Genomic DNA, 16,511 nt, shown 5'->3' with positions numbered 1-16,511 from the left:
GAGCCCTGGGGTAGCAAAGGTTTTCAAGCACTGACTCTTCAGTGTCTGCCTGTAATTTAAAAAGCTGTTTCACGCAACATAAAAAAAAAAAAAAAAAAAAAGATATTCCATGGGTTGTATTTACCTTCCTTTTAATAGCGTTCTGTAGTGACCACGTAATCCAAGTGGTGTTTTCATCTGCGTTTGAAATATTTCATCTGCGTTTGTAATGGATTCCAAGAACTTACAACTTTCCCATAAACATACTCTGCAGGCCGAAAGCAATTGTCTTTTGATCAGAAAAAAAAAAAAAAAGAAATTAGTATTTCATGTTGCTCTAAGCCACCGTGCTTGCCATTTGTTAACTGCTGAAATGCTTCTAGTCTCTAGGTTTTTCTCATTACAGGCCTCGGGTGCTGGGAGAATGGCTTTTTTTCAAAGGGAAAAATCACTGTGCTCCACTGAAAGACAGACCTTGCAAAGCTGTGTATAGATCATCGTTCTATACAGCAACACTGAACAAATACACAGCTATCCTGGGTGCCAAAGTGTTTCTGGGAAATGCCACACAATAAAATATTCTGTGCTTAAGCAGTTGCCCACTGTAGAAGTGAAGTTACTCTGCTGCTTTACAAGCTTCTTGCCTGAATAGGGCTCGGTTATTAATAAAGATGATCAATGTATTCTCCTTCAGCGAACTCCCCACCAGGCAGAGTTTCAGCACAGAGCAAAAGTTTATGGCTGAGTTAAGTCCCCCTGGAAGGAAGGTTTTGTTAGGCAAACGCTGGCAGGCTCCCAAAGATAGCATTGTAAGAAGGGTAATGATAATAAACGTTACGCAAACGAGATATGACTAGAGTGAGAAGACATCAGGGGAATTAAATAAATGCCCAGCAAGCATATTAGTTTGCATAGTGGATTCAGCCTTTGTCCTAGGGGGAGAGAGGTCCCTTCTCCCTTTTCAGTCATCTGCAGCCTTCCAAGATTCCTTCGTGCTGGGATGCAGCAGTGGGACCTTCTGCCGTGGGCTGGGATCCAGGAGTCACAGGTCGCTGTAGAAAGAAGGAAGATGTTTCACAGCTCTTGGGCTGGGTTGGAGTCCAAGCTGTGTTGGGGTCCCATGGTGACTTACTCAGAGCTTTTTGCCTGCCCGAGGCCTTTGAGCCCATTCAAATAGAAATGGCCGCACACGATAACAATGTTAATTCATTGTTATATTTGCACTTAGAACAAGCTTTCCAGGACTAGATGCCCTGACAATAGCAACGATGCTATTGTGTGGGAACAGTATGCTCTCCTGATGGGCTGTAAATGTCACATGTAATCAGTGGTGAGAGAAAAAGTAGCTCACCCAGGGAGTAAATCAGAGCTGGAGCTGGTTCAGTGCTGTAAATCATAACTCTTGCTATAAATTTCATGAAGTCCCAGAATAGCTCCAAGGAACACCAACTTGCTGCAACGCATGCAAAGCCCCACTGCTCCCCCAGCAGCTTGCGGGAAGACCACCAGTCTTTACTCCTTCCCGATTTTGCCTGTTTGCGGCTGTTTTTCAGTAACGAGATTGACATGAAAGACGACAACCGCCTGAACCTGTTGCAAGACGGTACCTTGATGATCCAGAATACCAAGGAGTCGGACAAAGGCGTCTACCAGTGCATGGCCAAGAACATAGCTGGGGAGGTCAAGACGCAAGAAGTTGTGCTGCGCTATTTTGGCACCCCGTGTAAGTGAGCCTTGTGCACCCCTTGAAGGCCCAGCTCGGGTTGGGGCTGGGAGCAGAGCTAAGTCAGAGTCAGACCCAGCTTTGTATGTGCCAAGATGTTCTCGGTGTGCTGGCGAAGAGAGTGGCCAAGAGCGTAGCGTGGTCTGAGCTTTAGGGGATTCCTTCACGGGAGTGGGAAACTGGGGGTTTAGAGACTGGAGGTAATTTGGGGCTGGGGAAGGAGTTTGGAGGCTGGGGTGAATTCTGCAGCACAGAGGTATCAAGGGTGAGGGGGATGCAGGAGTGGGGATGCTCCAGCACGAAGTGACTGGGAGAGAGGAGGTGGTAGGAAGAAGTAGCGCTGGGGGAATTGCTCACAGCGAGGATTTGGAGGTCAGGGAAGAGCCAGGTGGCTGCTAGCTGGGTTGCACGAGGAGTCCAACCAATTTCTGCCCAGAACTGGGCAGGCAACAGAGCTTCTGGTTTCTGAAGCACTTGTTTCCTTCCAGCCAAGCCCACTTTTGTGATCCAGCCGCAGAACACTGAAGTGCTGATTGGGGAAAGCGTCACCTTGGAGTGTGGGGTCTCTGGGCACCCCCACCCTCGCATCAGCTGGACCCTGGGCACAGGCTCTCCTTTACCGCAGGATTCCCGTTTTGCTATCACCAGCTCTGGAGGACTCTTCATTCAGAACGTCACCTTCTCGGACCAGGGGCAGTACAACTGCAATGCCAGCAACACCGAGGGATCCATCCAGGCGACAGCAAGGATCATAGTGCAAGGTGAGGAGTCCCAGGCTGATGACGTTTCTGGGATACGGTGCCCAGTTCATGCCCTGTGACTGGTTCTGATCCCATGAACTGAAAATTAACCCGAGCTCGCTGCCTGAGTTTTTCCTGCTTTCCTCTCCAGATTCTCCCAGGTTTCTTCTCGTTCCCACTGATCAGACAGTAACTGAAGGACAAAGCGTGGATTTCCCCTGCTCTGCTGAGGGTCACCCTCCACCCGTGATTGCCTGGACGAGGGCAGGTACTGCCTCACTTGACTCATGGTTTCTTTCTCTCCCATGCCACCATCCGTGGGATGTGGGTGAGAAGAGCTGAGCTGATGGTCCAGGGCGATGACTTGCAGTGGTGACACAGCACAGAGGGTGATCAGCACAGGCCTAGTCACACTAGGAGGTACGTTGTAGATCACCAAGGATGCTGTTAAGCACTGAGGAGGGAGCCTCTTAGGTCTTTGATGCACTAGGTGGTGGTGTCAGAAGGAAGGAGCATGCTGGCTTTCATCAGCATGAAACCCATGGAAAGCCTCGAACTTCCTCCTGTGGTGGCTTCCTACCTGCTTTGACAAGGCAAGGTCTGGACGCTCCAAGTCAGTGGGTATCGCCACGTACCAGCTCTCTCTTCATTGTCATTGATTTGCTCCTCTTGGGGAGCGCGTTGCAGAAGAGCATCGTTCACCACTGACACACCTCTGAGGTTTCTTTTAGCTCAGGAAAAGACACTTTGGGCCAACAGGTGGTGGTGAACTTTTAAAGTCTCAGATGATTGTTAGCGCTGGCTCCACTGAACTGATCCCATCCAACACTTTCTGGGACAGAAGCCAATAGCGCTTGGCCCAGAGGCCCTCCAACTTTTCCTTATGCTTCACAGGCCATAATTAATGGCTTAGTGCTGCGGAGAATTCGTGGCTATTGTATTCCAGCTTCCACAGCGATAGCCTTGACACAGAGTTAAGAATGACCAGCTGAAATTCTCCTCCACCAGCATGTTCTCCACCTCCTTTAACCTGCTTTCCTTCACGGCCCAGGTTTCAGAAGATACCTCTGAGGTGTGGAAAGGAGCACAGTGCCAAGAAGTAACGTTAATAACTGCTTTATAACCAGGTTTGCTGGGTCACTCAGCAATGCAAAGATCAACCAGGCTTTACAGCGCTTTCACAGAAGGCATGCTAAGAACAAGAGGAGGAGAAGTGATGGAGCATCGCTCGTTCTCAAAGCCACTTTTGACAGTGTGGGGAGGATTCAGATTCCTTTTGGTATTTGGGATGAATAAATAGAGCCCTTATTTGGAGGAAAATGATGGAGGAAAAAAAAAAAAGTTGTTGAACCGGGAAGTCCTCATAATTTTGTTTGGGTTTGGTAAAGCATTTTAATTTTGAACTTTTCTCCTTAAATAGAGGAAATATTGAAACAACACAGTTTCCAAACCAAAGAAAATCAAAACACCAAATTAAAAAAGACAATGCTAAATGTTTCCACTTATTTGATCAAACAGCCAGTTTGGATAATTGAAGACAGATTTGCTGTCCATCAGGTGTCAGTAAATCTCCAGTTTGCACTAAGGAAAGTCTTATGAGGAAAGAAAAAGGGTGCCAGCTCCTTTCCAGTCGCTTAGATAAGACAACTCGGTCATGATCCTGGGTGTGGGGAGAGCAGCATCTTCCTTAGCAAAATGGAGATGGCATTTGAGGGTGGTTGATGTCACGTTGGGAAGGAAATGACGTTTTTAGCTGCCACACAGATACCTCCAGTGATGGGAAGAGAAATCGCACGGACAACTAACAAATCGCACTGCTGCTTTGCCCAGGTGGGCCGCTGCCGAGTGACCGGAGGCACAGCATCCTCTCCACGGGCACCCTGCGGGTGATGAGGGTGGCTTTGCACGACCAAGGCCAGTACGAATGCCACGCCATCAGTGCCATCGGAGTGAGGACCCTCCCGGTACAGCTGTCGGTGACCCCCCGAGGTAAGCTGGTGGTGAGGCGGTGGGGAACGAGGGCTGGCAAACCTGTGTCGTTAATGGAACGTTGTGGTAAATAACACACGATCTGACAAGGCAGGGAATTGCCCCGTTTCCTATGGGATGGGATTTTGCTTTTGCCTGGGAGCAGATGTCTAGCCACGAGAGCTCCATCAGTTGGTGGGAAACTTAAAGAGGTTTTCCGAGTGCCAAGATTTGTAAATTGGAAGAAGCTGCTTCAGTTTTTCTTGAAAATTTATCTGGTAGAAAAAGTGTAACTGTGGGAATGAAACTCATCTGGTGTGGCCAGGGAATGGGATGGTGTCGGTTGGCACCTGCAAATCTGACCAGTTTGAGTGAAAAATGGGGCCCTTTAATATGTTTGGGAGTTGTCATTAAGAAAGTGGGTTTGGTAACGGAAAAGAAACAAAGGATTTTTGTTGGATAGTTTACCAAAAAAATGTATTAATTAAATTCTTAGTAATCTTGGTTTTTTGCTATTTTTAAATTTTGGCTTTCCTACAGAATGAATTGTAATATTCTTTTTTAAAGGAAATATTCAGAAAAACAAAATGATGCCTTCTTAGGAAGATTTAACGCCGGCTCCAGATACATTTGTCTTAAAGGTTAGCTACCAGGTCATAGGTTCAACCTAAATTTTGGTAGTCTAAAATCCGGCCTCTGTAAAACACAAGTCACACAGAAATGCTTTCATATTGTTATTTTCTTTTTTCTTCCCATATAAATAATTGTTCTAAATAAGCAAACATCCCTGTTTGTGCACAAACATGGCAGAAGTTTACTAACGGTAGACTGAAGGGAAGGAAACTGTCTAGAAACATGGAATTAGTGATGCTTCAAGCACAGAATTCACCGAATATTTTAAGACCAGCGAGATCAATATAATTATTTAATCTGACCTGACTAACACTTGCCAGAGGGCCTCATCTGATAATTCCTGAATCAATTCTCGGTCCTTGTTTCAGCCAGAGCATCTTTTCTAGAAAGCCTTTGAATTCACGATTTTAAATGACAGAGAACCCAGCACGTTCCTCTGGAATTGCCCCAAGTAGAGACACACAGGACCAGAAAATAGTGACTATAAATTACAGAGGACCCAGTAGAGAGACAGAGAGCGTGGGTGAAGTGACAGCCCTTTGAAAAGCCCTTGCAGCAGCAGAAAGCGCCCAGCAGCTCTGGTTTGCCCGTGCTGAGGTGTGTTGCACGTGGATTTCTGTATTTTCCTTGATGCATTTCCTGCAGTTGTGACTTTTTTTTTCCCCCCGTGTCGCACAGTGATTCCCGTGTTCCTTCATCCCCCTCAAGACGTGGTGGCAGAGACAGGCCAGGACGTTGCCGTTACTTGCGCCGCCCAAGGAGATCCACGGCCCACCATAACCTGGGTCAAAGTAAGAGATGGTGTCGTGTGCTCGGCAGTCACTGGGAGGCAGGATGGCTCCTCCGTGGGGGCATTAAACAACTCCCTCGTTAAACGCCTCTCCCGGCTCAACTTGTTGAATCCGTTTGTGCGATACACATGGAAGAAATTGAGTTTGATGAAAATTTAAGGCTCCGCATTTCCACTGGTTTTTAATGATCTAAAAGAATGTTGCTCATTCTCAGGCTCGAAGCCTTGCAACACACATTCCTGTTTTCTCTTGTTCTTCCTTCCAAACAAGTCACTGGAAGCCAGTGACCTTCCAGGATGTTAGAAATGCTTGAGTGACTATTCCTGGAAAAAACTGAAAATGGAATTATTTTTTTTTTTCTAAATAGTTTGTCCTTATTTCCAGGATTCCCACTGGTGGAACTGGGTGATGCTGGTTAGCTCCAGCTTTGATGGGGCAAAGCCACGGTCCCTCACAATCACGCCACAGCCTGGCTGCTCTTTTCAAGGATTTATTAGATAAAGCTCTTCAGACTTTTTCCTGCTGTGCCACAGTACATCATCTGTGGCCTTCACTGGGACCTGCCCTGCCTTTTAGCACAGTCAGGAACAGAACAAATTAGAGGGAAAAACGCTTGAACCTCAGTTACCCTGCAGGGGTCTCATGGGAGGTGACCTTGCAGCTTGCCTTGTGCTCCAGCCAGCAGTGGGATCAGAGGAGAAGAGCCTGGGAGGGCAGCAGAGTAAGAATTAGACTGGGGCAAGGCAGCAGAAGGATGTTAGGAAATGGGAGAATAAAAAAGTAAAACCTGAGCCAGGTTGAGAGGTGGGGTTTGAGCATGCTGCTGCTCACAGCTCTTTGATCAGCGATGCTGTCCAGAGCCAGCAAAAGCTGGCATCTGCTGTTCAAGGCCAGTAAAAATCCACCAGTTTCAGGTTGTCCCAAAACTGAAGACTTTTAGACTGACTTATGTGCCATGAAACCTCTGTGACAGCATCAGGGCACAGCACTTGGTCCAGCCAGCCTGTCTGTTAGAAGTGCAGAGAGATCCGCGGGGGTGTCTGTGCCCTGCAGTGGGTGCCTGGAGGTGGACCAGGGTGAAGGAGCTGAGCAAGGACTTCCTCGCAGGGGGTCCAGGCAGGAGCAGATGTCCTTGGATGGCTTTCTGGTTTCTCTGGAAGAGCAATGCTAACATCTGGTGGCCACTTTAGTTCATCGCATCCATCTGCGGGTTTGCTGAACGGGCGGAAGGCTGGGAGGGTGGGAAGCTCTCCGAACCCTGACCCGTTTTCTGCCTTTTGATGGTGCAACAGGAGGGTATCCAGATCACAGAGAGCGGCAAGTTCCACATCAGCCAAGATGGGACCCTTTCCATCCAAGACCTCGGCGTGGCTGACCAGGGCAGATACGAGTGCATAGCAAGAAACCCCTTTGGCTTCACCTCCAGCGCTATGCAGCTCACCATCACTGGTAGGGTATCTCCTGTGGTCCTCCTGAGTCTTCTCTTGCTGTCGTGTAAGGGCCATGCTGTGTTGACATCTGCGCTTTGAACAGATCACTCTGTTATTTCTTTAGCTTCTTTGCAGACGGGGCCCTCGCGGCCGCGATGGGAGTCGCTCAGCTGGGAAAGCCCACGCGCCTCCCAGTGCTCCCAGCTGGCTTCTCAGCTGAGCTGCCGTCGCTCCCTGTAAAGCCAAAGGTTTTGTCTGAAACCGCCCCCTCGGCGTGCGTGCAGTTACTGCCTTTGCTGGGAGGGAAAAACTTGTTCCAGTGTGCCAGCACGCTCACGAGTCATCGTCTGACCGTAACGCCGCACGCCAGGGGAGGGAGAAGGAGAGTAACAGAGTCGCTGCAAATACAGGGGTTTAGAGGTTTGCTCAGTCCCTTGGGGATGGGAAGGAAGCGTTAGGGAAGCTGTAATGACTGAAGGGGAGTAGTGCTCCTCTGCTAGGCAAACCAGAGGTCAGGAGTGGAAATTGTGCTTCTTGGAGGGTAAGGAAGAACAGACAAGGGAAAAAAAAATTTGAAGGCAAGCAGTAAGGTTAAAAATATAAGTAAAGGGCTGTTCCTCAAGCACACAGGAATAACCAGCATGGATAGCAAGTAGTTTATTAGATTAATTTAGTATCATTTTCTATACAGGGATTGTATGCAAGGAGCTGAGAATAATCTGAAATGTCTTTGTTGTTTGAAATTATTCCTGAGATACTTTCTGTGATTTATCCTTGATCATTATCTCATTTTCCAGCAGGCTATTGCATACACCGGTAGCCAAAAGGGAACTGGTTTGTTCAGCTTGACCAAGGCCCTGGCTTAAAAAATGCATTCAATTTTTAAGAATTCATTCATTTGCTTCTGAAACAATTTGAACAGCAGCTTTCTTTTTTGGTTTAAAAGGATGTATCTGATGTGTTAACGCTAAATTTGAACTGAATTAGAAGTGTTCCACAGATGGAAAACTAATATATCGGCAATACATTCAAATGAATGTCATGACTTTTAGAAGTTTCCTTTTTGGCAAGTAAATACATTATTTTGGGTTAACCCACTGTGATTTTTTTGCATTTTCTTTTTTCAGTTCAGCCGCCAACCAAAACAGGCATTTATTTGCAAAGCTGTACGGGAGCAAACTCTGAATAGGTGTTTGTCAGCCATGTCCTGAAAAAGTCACCTTCCTTTTCAGGCAGTTAATTTCTTCTTCAGAATATCTGTTTAAAAAACCAAATTCATGGTGTTTGTGTTGCAAATGAAAACGCAGTTGGACCTGCAGTGGCGTGACTACGGGGCTTGTACTGATGCGCAGATTTTCTTGAGCTTGGAAGACAAGTTAATATCAAAGTAAATTTAGGATATTTTGTTCTTTCTGTTTGCTTTGGAAAGCCACGGATGTCGGTCGGAGCGGCGACACGTTTGTAGCCACATCGATACGGGAAGCCATCAGCAGCGTGGACCACGCCATCAATTCCACACGCACTGAGCTGTTCAGCAAGTAAGTGCGTGCGGCGCCCCAGTCGGGGACTTAAAGCGGAAAAGAGTTAAAAAAAGGCAATGAATGAAGCTTTCTCAAACCTCGTTTCGTCGTTGACGATCCGCCAAGGAAAGCTACAGGATGATTTCGAGCGTTGGAGGTTGAAGCTGCACCATGCAGATGTAACCATGTGATAGAGCTTCGTAACAGGCGTTTGGGATTCTGGAAAAATCTGATACACAAATGTCACCTCTGATGTCACGTGTGTTTTGCAACATACGTTTCGTCAGCTGGAGCTGGCTCCAGCGACAGTGCGTAGAAAAGGAAATGATCAGCATAGTCATGTTATAAATACAACTGACTTTGCATAGGGTGAACAGATTTAATAATAGTATAATAATTCTAACCATTTCCTCAATGAAAAATGACTTCTGGAGTGAATGGTAATTCCGTCCTCTTCCACCTCAATATATGTTTTTATTGAAAAGAGAGAGAGTTTGTATTAAGCCCTAAACCTCAGCTGTTGAAAAGTGAAAAATAAATTACTATAGCAGAAAAAACAGATGCTGAGCAAATTAAATATGTGTATTTTCCTGGGGAGAAAATATCCTTTCTTTACTCATCTGCAATACGCAGGCAAATCACATCAGTCTTACGTGCTAGTTTTGGGAGTCACCTGCCAGACCAGGCTTAGAGCCTGACTCTTGCTGCCTGCAGAGTCTCATTGGTCTGAACAGAGTCTATTTATTTTAATGTTTCTGCATCACTGCTAATTCCTTGAAACAGGCGCCCCAAGACGCCCAATGACTTGCTGGCTCTCTTCCGTTACCCCCGGGACCCCTACACCATCGAAACAGCCAGGGCAGGTGAGATCTTTGAAAGGACCTTGCAGCTGATTCAGGAACACGTGCAACAAGGTCTAATCGTGGATATGAATGTCACAGGTAGGAGAGATTTTATTTCCCGTCTTAACTTTGTGCGTAGGATTAAATTAAAACAACAATGTGAGGGCATCCAGAAAGTTTAAAAAGTGCAACGGTGATACCAAAAGTCCAGATCAGTTTTGGGTATATGAAGAAATGTGTTGTCTGGGTTGCAGCTCTCTCTTACATCTCGTGGTTTTCATGACAGCCGGAAGGCTGGTCTTGCATTTACCGTTCCAACCCGGTACTCGGGAAAGCGTTTCACTTCCCCATTTTGCTAAAGATTTCTTGACCAGCTATGAAAGCCCTAATCTTTAAAAAAATTTAGCTAATGTTTTTACTAACTCACAAAGGAGTGTCTTCGTGGATCTGAGGTTCAGTCCCTCAGCAGCATGGTCAGAGATGTTTCCTGCTCTCCAAGTGGCAACGAGAAAGCCACTGCAGACTCTGGCGTATTTGGGTGCTGCTGTATCAGAGGAAGGGGGATATCCCTCCTCTGTCTCTCTGCTACTTTGACTTCTTAGCTGCAAGCTCAGATGTGTTCCAGCCACTCAGGTTGCTTTTATCGAGGCAGGATAGCAGGCAACAAAGCGATGCAACACCAAAAATACTGAGTGAGGTCCAAGATTCCAACAGCTGGACTCCAAAACTTGCCAGCTGGGACTTCCTTTATATACAACAGACATACGCTGTTGTATACCTATACGTGTGAATCATCATGTAGCAGGCATGTACATTTGGGGCCTGTAAATATTTTTTCCTGTCTGGATGTGTTCCAGGGTGTGAGGAGTCTCTCTCCAGGCTGCAGGTCCTGTCTGGGCTGGTCGGACTGCCAGCCTCTCCTCCTCGTTGCCCTGTCAGCATCCGCACAGCGCAGCATTATTCAGGGCTTTCGCGTGGCGTAGTGCCCTGGCAGTCACCCACAGCTTCCCTGCTGCTCGTCACGTAGGGTTTGGATGGTTGATGGTGCTCGAGGTTGCAGTAATAACCCAGTGAGACGTAAAATAAACCTAGAATGGAGACCAAGACCACCCCTGCAGTTCGGTCTACCAGTCACAACATTTCTGGTTTCCACCTCTGTGCAGTTTATACTAAACTCTTTTCCCTTTCTTTTCTTCTTTGTGGGCCTGATATGATCCTGTGCTTCATTTGCCTTCCATAAATTACGGAGCCACACCACGATGAGAGACCTGGCCTTCCCCTGCCCGCTCTGACAGTCCCAGTAGCAGGTTTCACATGGAGCCCTTACACGGGATCGTAGGAACCGGATGGCTACAGCGGCCGTGGTCTGACCCGATGCTTTGCCTTTACCTTCACAGGCTATCGGTACAATGACTTGGTGTCCCCTCACTACCTGAACATGATTGCCAACCTCTCAGGCTGCTCTGCCCACCGCCGCACGCCAAACTGCTCGGATCTCTGCTTCCACAAGAAGTACAGGACCCATGATGGCTCTTGCAACAACCTCCAGCACCCAATGTGGGGTGCATCTCTCACGGCCTTCCAGAGGCTCCTCAAACCCGCCTACCAGAATGGATTTAACCTCCCCCGGGGATTTTCCTTGGCAGAAGATGCCAGGGACCTGCCCCTTCCTCTACCTCGCCTTGTCTCCACCACCATGGTCGGAACGGAGACCATCACCCCCGATGACCAGTTCACGCACATGCTTATGCAGTGGGGCCAGTTTTTGGACCACGACATGGACCAGACGGTGGCAGCCATCAGCATGTCCCGCTTCTCGGATGGAGCACCCTGCAGCGAGGTGTGCAGCAACGACCCACCTTGCTTCTCCGTCATGGTCCCCGCCAACGACCCCCGCGTGAGGAACGGGCGTTGCATGTTCTTTGTCCGCTCGAGCCCTGTGTGCGGCAGCGGGATGACCTCCCTGCTGATGAACTCCGTCTACGCCAGGGAGCAGATCAACCACTTGACCTCTTACATCGACGCCTCCAATGTTTACGGCAGCACAGAGCAGGAATCGCGGGAGCTGCGGGATCTGGGCAGCCGAAAGGGGCTGCTGAAGCAAGGGCAAGTGGTGCGCAGCTCGGGGAAGCATCTCCTTCCCTTTGCTGTGGGGCCACCCACTGAATGCATGAGAGATGAGAACGAGAGCCCCGTGCCGTGCTTCCTGGCAGGAGACCACCGTGCCAATGAGCAGCTGGGTCTCACGGCCATGCACACGCTTTGGTTCAGGGAGCACAACCGCGTTGCCACGGAGCTGTCGGCCCTCAATCCCCACTGGGATGGAGACCTCCTGTATCACGAGGCACGGAAGATTGTGGGCGCCCAGATGCAGCATATCACCTATGCCCAGTGGCTCCCCAAGGTCCTTGGGGAAGCTGGGATGAAGATCCTTGGTGAGTACAAAGGCTACAACCCCAACGTCAATGCGGGGATTCTCAACGCCTTTGCCACTGCCGCCTTCCGCTTTGGGCACACCTTGATCAACCCCGTCTTGTACCGGCTGAACGAAACCTTCCAGCCCATCCGCCAAGGCCACATCCCCCTGCACAAGGCCTTCTTCTCCCCTTTCAGGATCACACAGGAGGGTGGGATTGACCCCCTCCTCCGTGGGCTGTTTGGGGTTCCTGGGAAAATGCGGGTTCCCTCCGAACTCCTCAACATGGAGCTGACAGAGAAACTCTTCTCCATGGCACACTCTGTCTCACTGGACTTGGCCGCTATCAACATCCAGAGGGGGCGAGACCATGGCATTCCACCTTACAATGACTTCAGGGTCTTCTGCAACCTCTCGTCTGCACAGGAGTTTGAGGACCTCAGAAATGAGATAAAGAACTTGGAGATCAGAGAAAAGCTCAGGAGGTACTGTAGCCTGGACTTGGAAACAACAAAATCACTGGAGATCAGTCAGTGAAAAGTCTCTGCTCCTCCCAGGACTCCCATCAAATAACCTTCCCAGATATTGCTGCCCACAGATGTTAAGATAGGGTATTAGCTGTGGTTTAAGAACGGGGTAAGACAAATGAGGTCTCTCCAAGCGATCAGTCTGGTTCTGAGTGGGATGTCATCAGGCACTGCTGTGGTGTAGTTTGGGAGCAGATTGAGCCTTGGAGCTATTTTCCAGTGAGACTAAACTGCATCCTATCTGCACTGGCTGCCTCTTTCCAAGGCAAGCCTTTATCCCATTGTCTCTTTTAGATAAGACCATTATAAATATTGTGCAGATGAGTTCCTTGCATCCAAGGAACGTCCTGTGATGGGATCAGTTTTATATTATCTCCACTCTTTGATAGTCTTTTAACTTTTTTTTTTTTTTTAATATTTGTTATCCTGCAGTTTATATGGAACTACCAAAAATATTGACCTATTCCCAGCACTGATGGTGGAGGATCTTGTCCCTGGTACCAGAGTTGGACCGACACTGATGTGCCTGTTAACGACACAGTTCAGAAGGCTGAGGGATGGAGACAGGTATGACCATCAAAGTCAACCTGAAGTCTTCAGTATTCTGTTTGGGGGATTTGCTCCTTACAGGGAAGAACAGAACCTGTAATTTTTCATTACTTCTTGTCTTACAAGACAGGAAGAGTCTTCTCTGTCCAGTGCATTCGCAGAAGGACTGGCCACAGTCACTGTCCATGTGTCCTTTCCTGTTGTAATGACTCTTATTTCACTGCAGGGCACTGGGCACCACTGAGGATGTGCCCAATGTCTCCTAGATGCTAGAAAATGTCCACAGGAGCTTCCTTCTAATTCCTATTTGCTGCTTGTGTGAATAAGACACATCCTTGCCTGGTGATGCGCTTGGGGCAGGAGCATTGTTCGCCCCTGTCCCGACCTGCTGCAGCGAAGCTGTCTGCACCTTGGGATTGCCCTGCAAGGGGCTGTACGTGCAGGTGACGGCACCCTGCAGCTCCAGCCAGCAGCTCGCGGGGGTTCACGGGTTCAGACGAGGGCAGTCTGTGTTCACAGCCGCCTGACGCCAGAATAAAAGCTCTTTTTGAGGGGTGTGGGTGCTGCCACACAGAGGTGGGGGAACACTTCTCCCTGTCCCAGCCTCACTCGCCATCCTCTTCTCCTGCTCCTGAGTCACGCTGTGTTTACAACCCGCTGCAGATTTTGGTATGAGAATCCTGGAGTCTTCACGCCAGCGCAGCTGACTCAGATCAGACAGACGTCCCTTGCTCGTGTCATCTGTGACAACAGCGACCGCATCCAGCAGCTCCAGAGGGACGTCTTCCAGGTGGCATCGTACCCGCAGGGCATGGTCGGCTGCGAAGAGATCGCCGCGGTGGACCTCCGCTTGTGGCAGGACTGTTGTGAGGGTGAGGCAGGCGGCTGCTCTAGCATCCACCAGCGTGGGGTTGGCTCTGGGTGGCATTCAGCGCTCGCCGTCAGCTTATGCAAAATGCCAGGAGCTGGTTTCGTGCTGCACCATGAGAACCGTGTGTCAGCAAATGGATGCAAAGAGGGGAACAGAACAGAATGGAAGATAGGGAGGGAAGGGGAGGAAGATAGGGAGGGAAGGGGAGGAAGATGGGGAGGGGAGGGGAGGAAGATGGGGAGGGGAGGGGAGGAAGATGGGGAGGGGAGGGGAGGAAGATGGGGAGGGGAGGGGAGGAAGATGGGGAGGGGAGGGGAGGAAGATGGGGAGGGGAGGGGAGGAAGATGGGGAGGGGAGGGGAGGGGAGGAAGATGGGGAGGGGAGGGGAGGAAGATGGGGAGGGGAGGGGAGGAAGATGGGGAGGGGAGGGGAGGAAGATGGGGAGGGGAGGGGAGGAAGATGGGGAGGGGAGGGGAGGAAGATGGGGAGGGGAGGGGAGGAAGATGGGGAGGGGAGGGGAGGAAGATGGGGAGGGGAGGGGAGGAAGATGGGGAGGGGAGGGGAGGAAGATGGGGAGGGGAGGGGAGGAAGATGGGGAGGGGAGGGGAGGAAGATGGGGAGGGGAGGGGAGGAAGATGGGGAGGGGAGGGGAGGAAGATGGGGAGGGGAGGGGAGGAAGATGGGGAGGGGAGGGGAGGAAGATGGGAGGGGAGGGGAGGGGAGGGGAGGAAGATGGGGAGGGGAGGGGAGGAAGATGGGGAGGAAGATGGGGAGGAAGATGGGGAGGAAGATGGGGAGGAAGATGGGGAGGAAGATGGGGAGGAAGATGGGGAGGAAGATGGGGAGGAAGATGGGGAGGAAGATGGGGAGGAAGATGGGGAGGAAGATAGAATAATTTCAGTTGGAAGTGACCTACAATGACCGTCTAGTCCAACTGCCTAGCCGCTTCAGGGCTGACCAAGAGTTAAAACAAATTATTAAGAGTGTTGTCCAAATGCCTTTTAAACACTGACAGGCTTGGGGCATCGACCGCCTCTCTAGGAAGCCTGCTAGCTTCACTGAGCTTGGCCAAAGGTCCTCCAAGCTGATGGCTTCTGGCCCTGGCAGCAGCCAATAGCTCGTGCCTGGGGCAGAGACCAACACAGGACGTGGCCGTGGTGATCCCCACCACGTATCGTTGTACAGATTCGTTTGGGAGTCCGTAAAACTCTGCCATCAAACCACAGATCCTGCTGTGGTCCCTTTGTGCTGTATTCTGGGTACAGATGTCCAGCTGAGACGTGGGAATCCATGCATGAGGCATGCCCCGTCACACACCTTTGTTGCCTCCTCCTGTCCAGTACAAGAGATGTGTCACGGGTCGATGGTGAAGGAGGGCAGCGCTGCCTTGTGCTGCCCGCAGTCCGCGTGGTTCTGCTTTGAACCCGAGTGCTCACTGCAGACTTTCCCTTCCTTCTCAAGACTGCCAGACACGTGGGCAATTCGGGGCTCTTTCTCAGCGGTTCCGAAGCAAGAGATCTCCTGGCTTCAGCTACCCAGAGGAAAACCCTGCCAAGAATAAGCCTGCCTTCCCCAGGTGTAGTATCACCGCTTCTTTTACCTCCATTTTATGAAGCGTAAGAAAAGTTTTTAATAACTCAGTCCCTTCGGGGCTTTGCAGTTGGCATTCTGCAGAGGTCTGGAAGTCCAGGGATGTCTCAGTAGATGGATGCTGAGCTCGGTCAAAGTCCTCCAGCGCTTTAGAGCAGAGCCTGACTCTGATAGTTAAATATCTGGGCTGGGTGGCGGTTTGGTCGGCATCTCTCGGCAGGTGAACCTGGCAGCCGGCCCTTCTGTTTGATGCTTACTTGGAGGCTGATGTTGGAGAAGGCAGAATCGTTCACATCCAGGAAGCTGATGTTTGCATAATCCCTTTCACTTCTTATCCCTGACCCCAGAAATGAGACGCCTTCTCCAAGCCCTTCCTCCAGCGAGAATCTCGAGTCCCTGGTGGTTGAACTGGAGAAGACAGTTGCTTCCTTACAGAAACAGGTAAGACTTTGTGCCCCAGTGTTTGCCTTCCGTGGAGTCACCCCAGGATGTCGCTATTTGCTACGGGCAGCGTCTGCGACCTCTGTGTCCTCCAGAGCCAAGAGCAACCGTCCGATCGGAGGGAACTAGTGGCAGGGAGAGATGAGGTAGAGTAGGGAGAGATGAGGTAGAGTAGGGAGAGATGAGGTAGAGTAGGGAGAGATGAGGTAGAGTAGGGAGAGATGAGGTAGAGTAGGGAGAGATGAGGTAGAGTAGGGAGAGATGAGGTAGAGTAGGGAGAGATGAGGTAGAGTAGGGAGAGATGAGGTAGAGTAGGGAGAGATGAGGTAGAGTAGGGAGAGATGAGGTAGAGTAGGGAGAGATGAGGTAGAGTAGGGAGAGATGAGGTAGAGTAGGGAGAGATGAGGTAGAGTAGGGAGAGATGAGGTAGAGTAGGGAGAGATGAGGTAGAGTAGGGAGAGATGAGGTAGAGTAGGGAGAGATGAGGTAGA

At 49.8% G+C, this 16,511-nt stretch overlaps 1 protein-coding gene across 2 annotated transcripts in view; it reads left to right on the top strand.

Moving 5' to 3' along the window:
• LOC104354664 (peroxidasin homolog) overlaps window positions 1–16,511 on the top strand; it is a 46,137-nt gene that overhangs the window by 27,138 nt on the left and 2,488 nt on the right. For both annotated transcript variants that reach the window (XM_086474977.1, XM_086474974.1), the window contains exons 9-21: window positions 1,533–1,702; window positions 2,191–2,463; window positions 2,594–2,710; window positions 4,273–4,431; window positions 5,722–5,834; window positions 7,127–7,283; window positions 8,694–8,802; window positions 9,568–9,725; window positions 11,024–12,527; window positions 13,002–13,136; window positions 13,782–13,990; window positions 15,451–15,565; window positions 15,927–16,020. In XM_086474977.1, the coding sequence (XP_086331103.1) occupies window positions 1,533–1,702; window positions 2,191–2,463; window positions 2,594–2,710; window positions 4,273–4,431; window positions 5,722–5,834; window positions 7,127–7,283; window positions 8,694–8,802; window positions 9,568–9,725; window positions 11,024–12,527; window positions 13,002–13,136; window positions 13,782–13,990; window positions 15,451–15,565; window positions 15,927–16,020 (3,313 nt within the window). The remainder of the gene's footprint in view (window positions 1–1,532; window positions 1,703–2,190; window positions 2,464–2,593; window positions 2,711–4,272; window positions 4,432–5,721; window positions 5,835–7,126; window positions 7,284–8,693; window positions 8,803–9,567; window positions 9,726–11,023; window positions 12,528–13,001; window positions 13,137–13,781; window positions 13,991–15,450; window positions 15,566–15,926; window positions 16,021–16,511) is intronic.

Source organism: Leptosomus discolor, chromosome 17, assembly GCF_034619465.1.
Source record: "Leptosomus discolor isolate bLepDis1 chromosome 17, bLepDis1.hap2, whole genome shotgun sequence".
NCBI classification, from domain to species: domain Eukaryota; kingdom Metazoa; phylum Chordata; class Aves; order Leptosomiformes; family Leptosomidae; genus Leptosomus; species Leptosomus discolor.
This window is presented reverse-complemented; position numbering and strand designations above follow the sequence as displayed.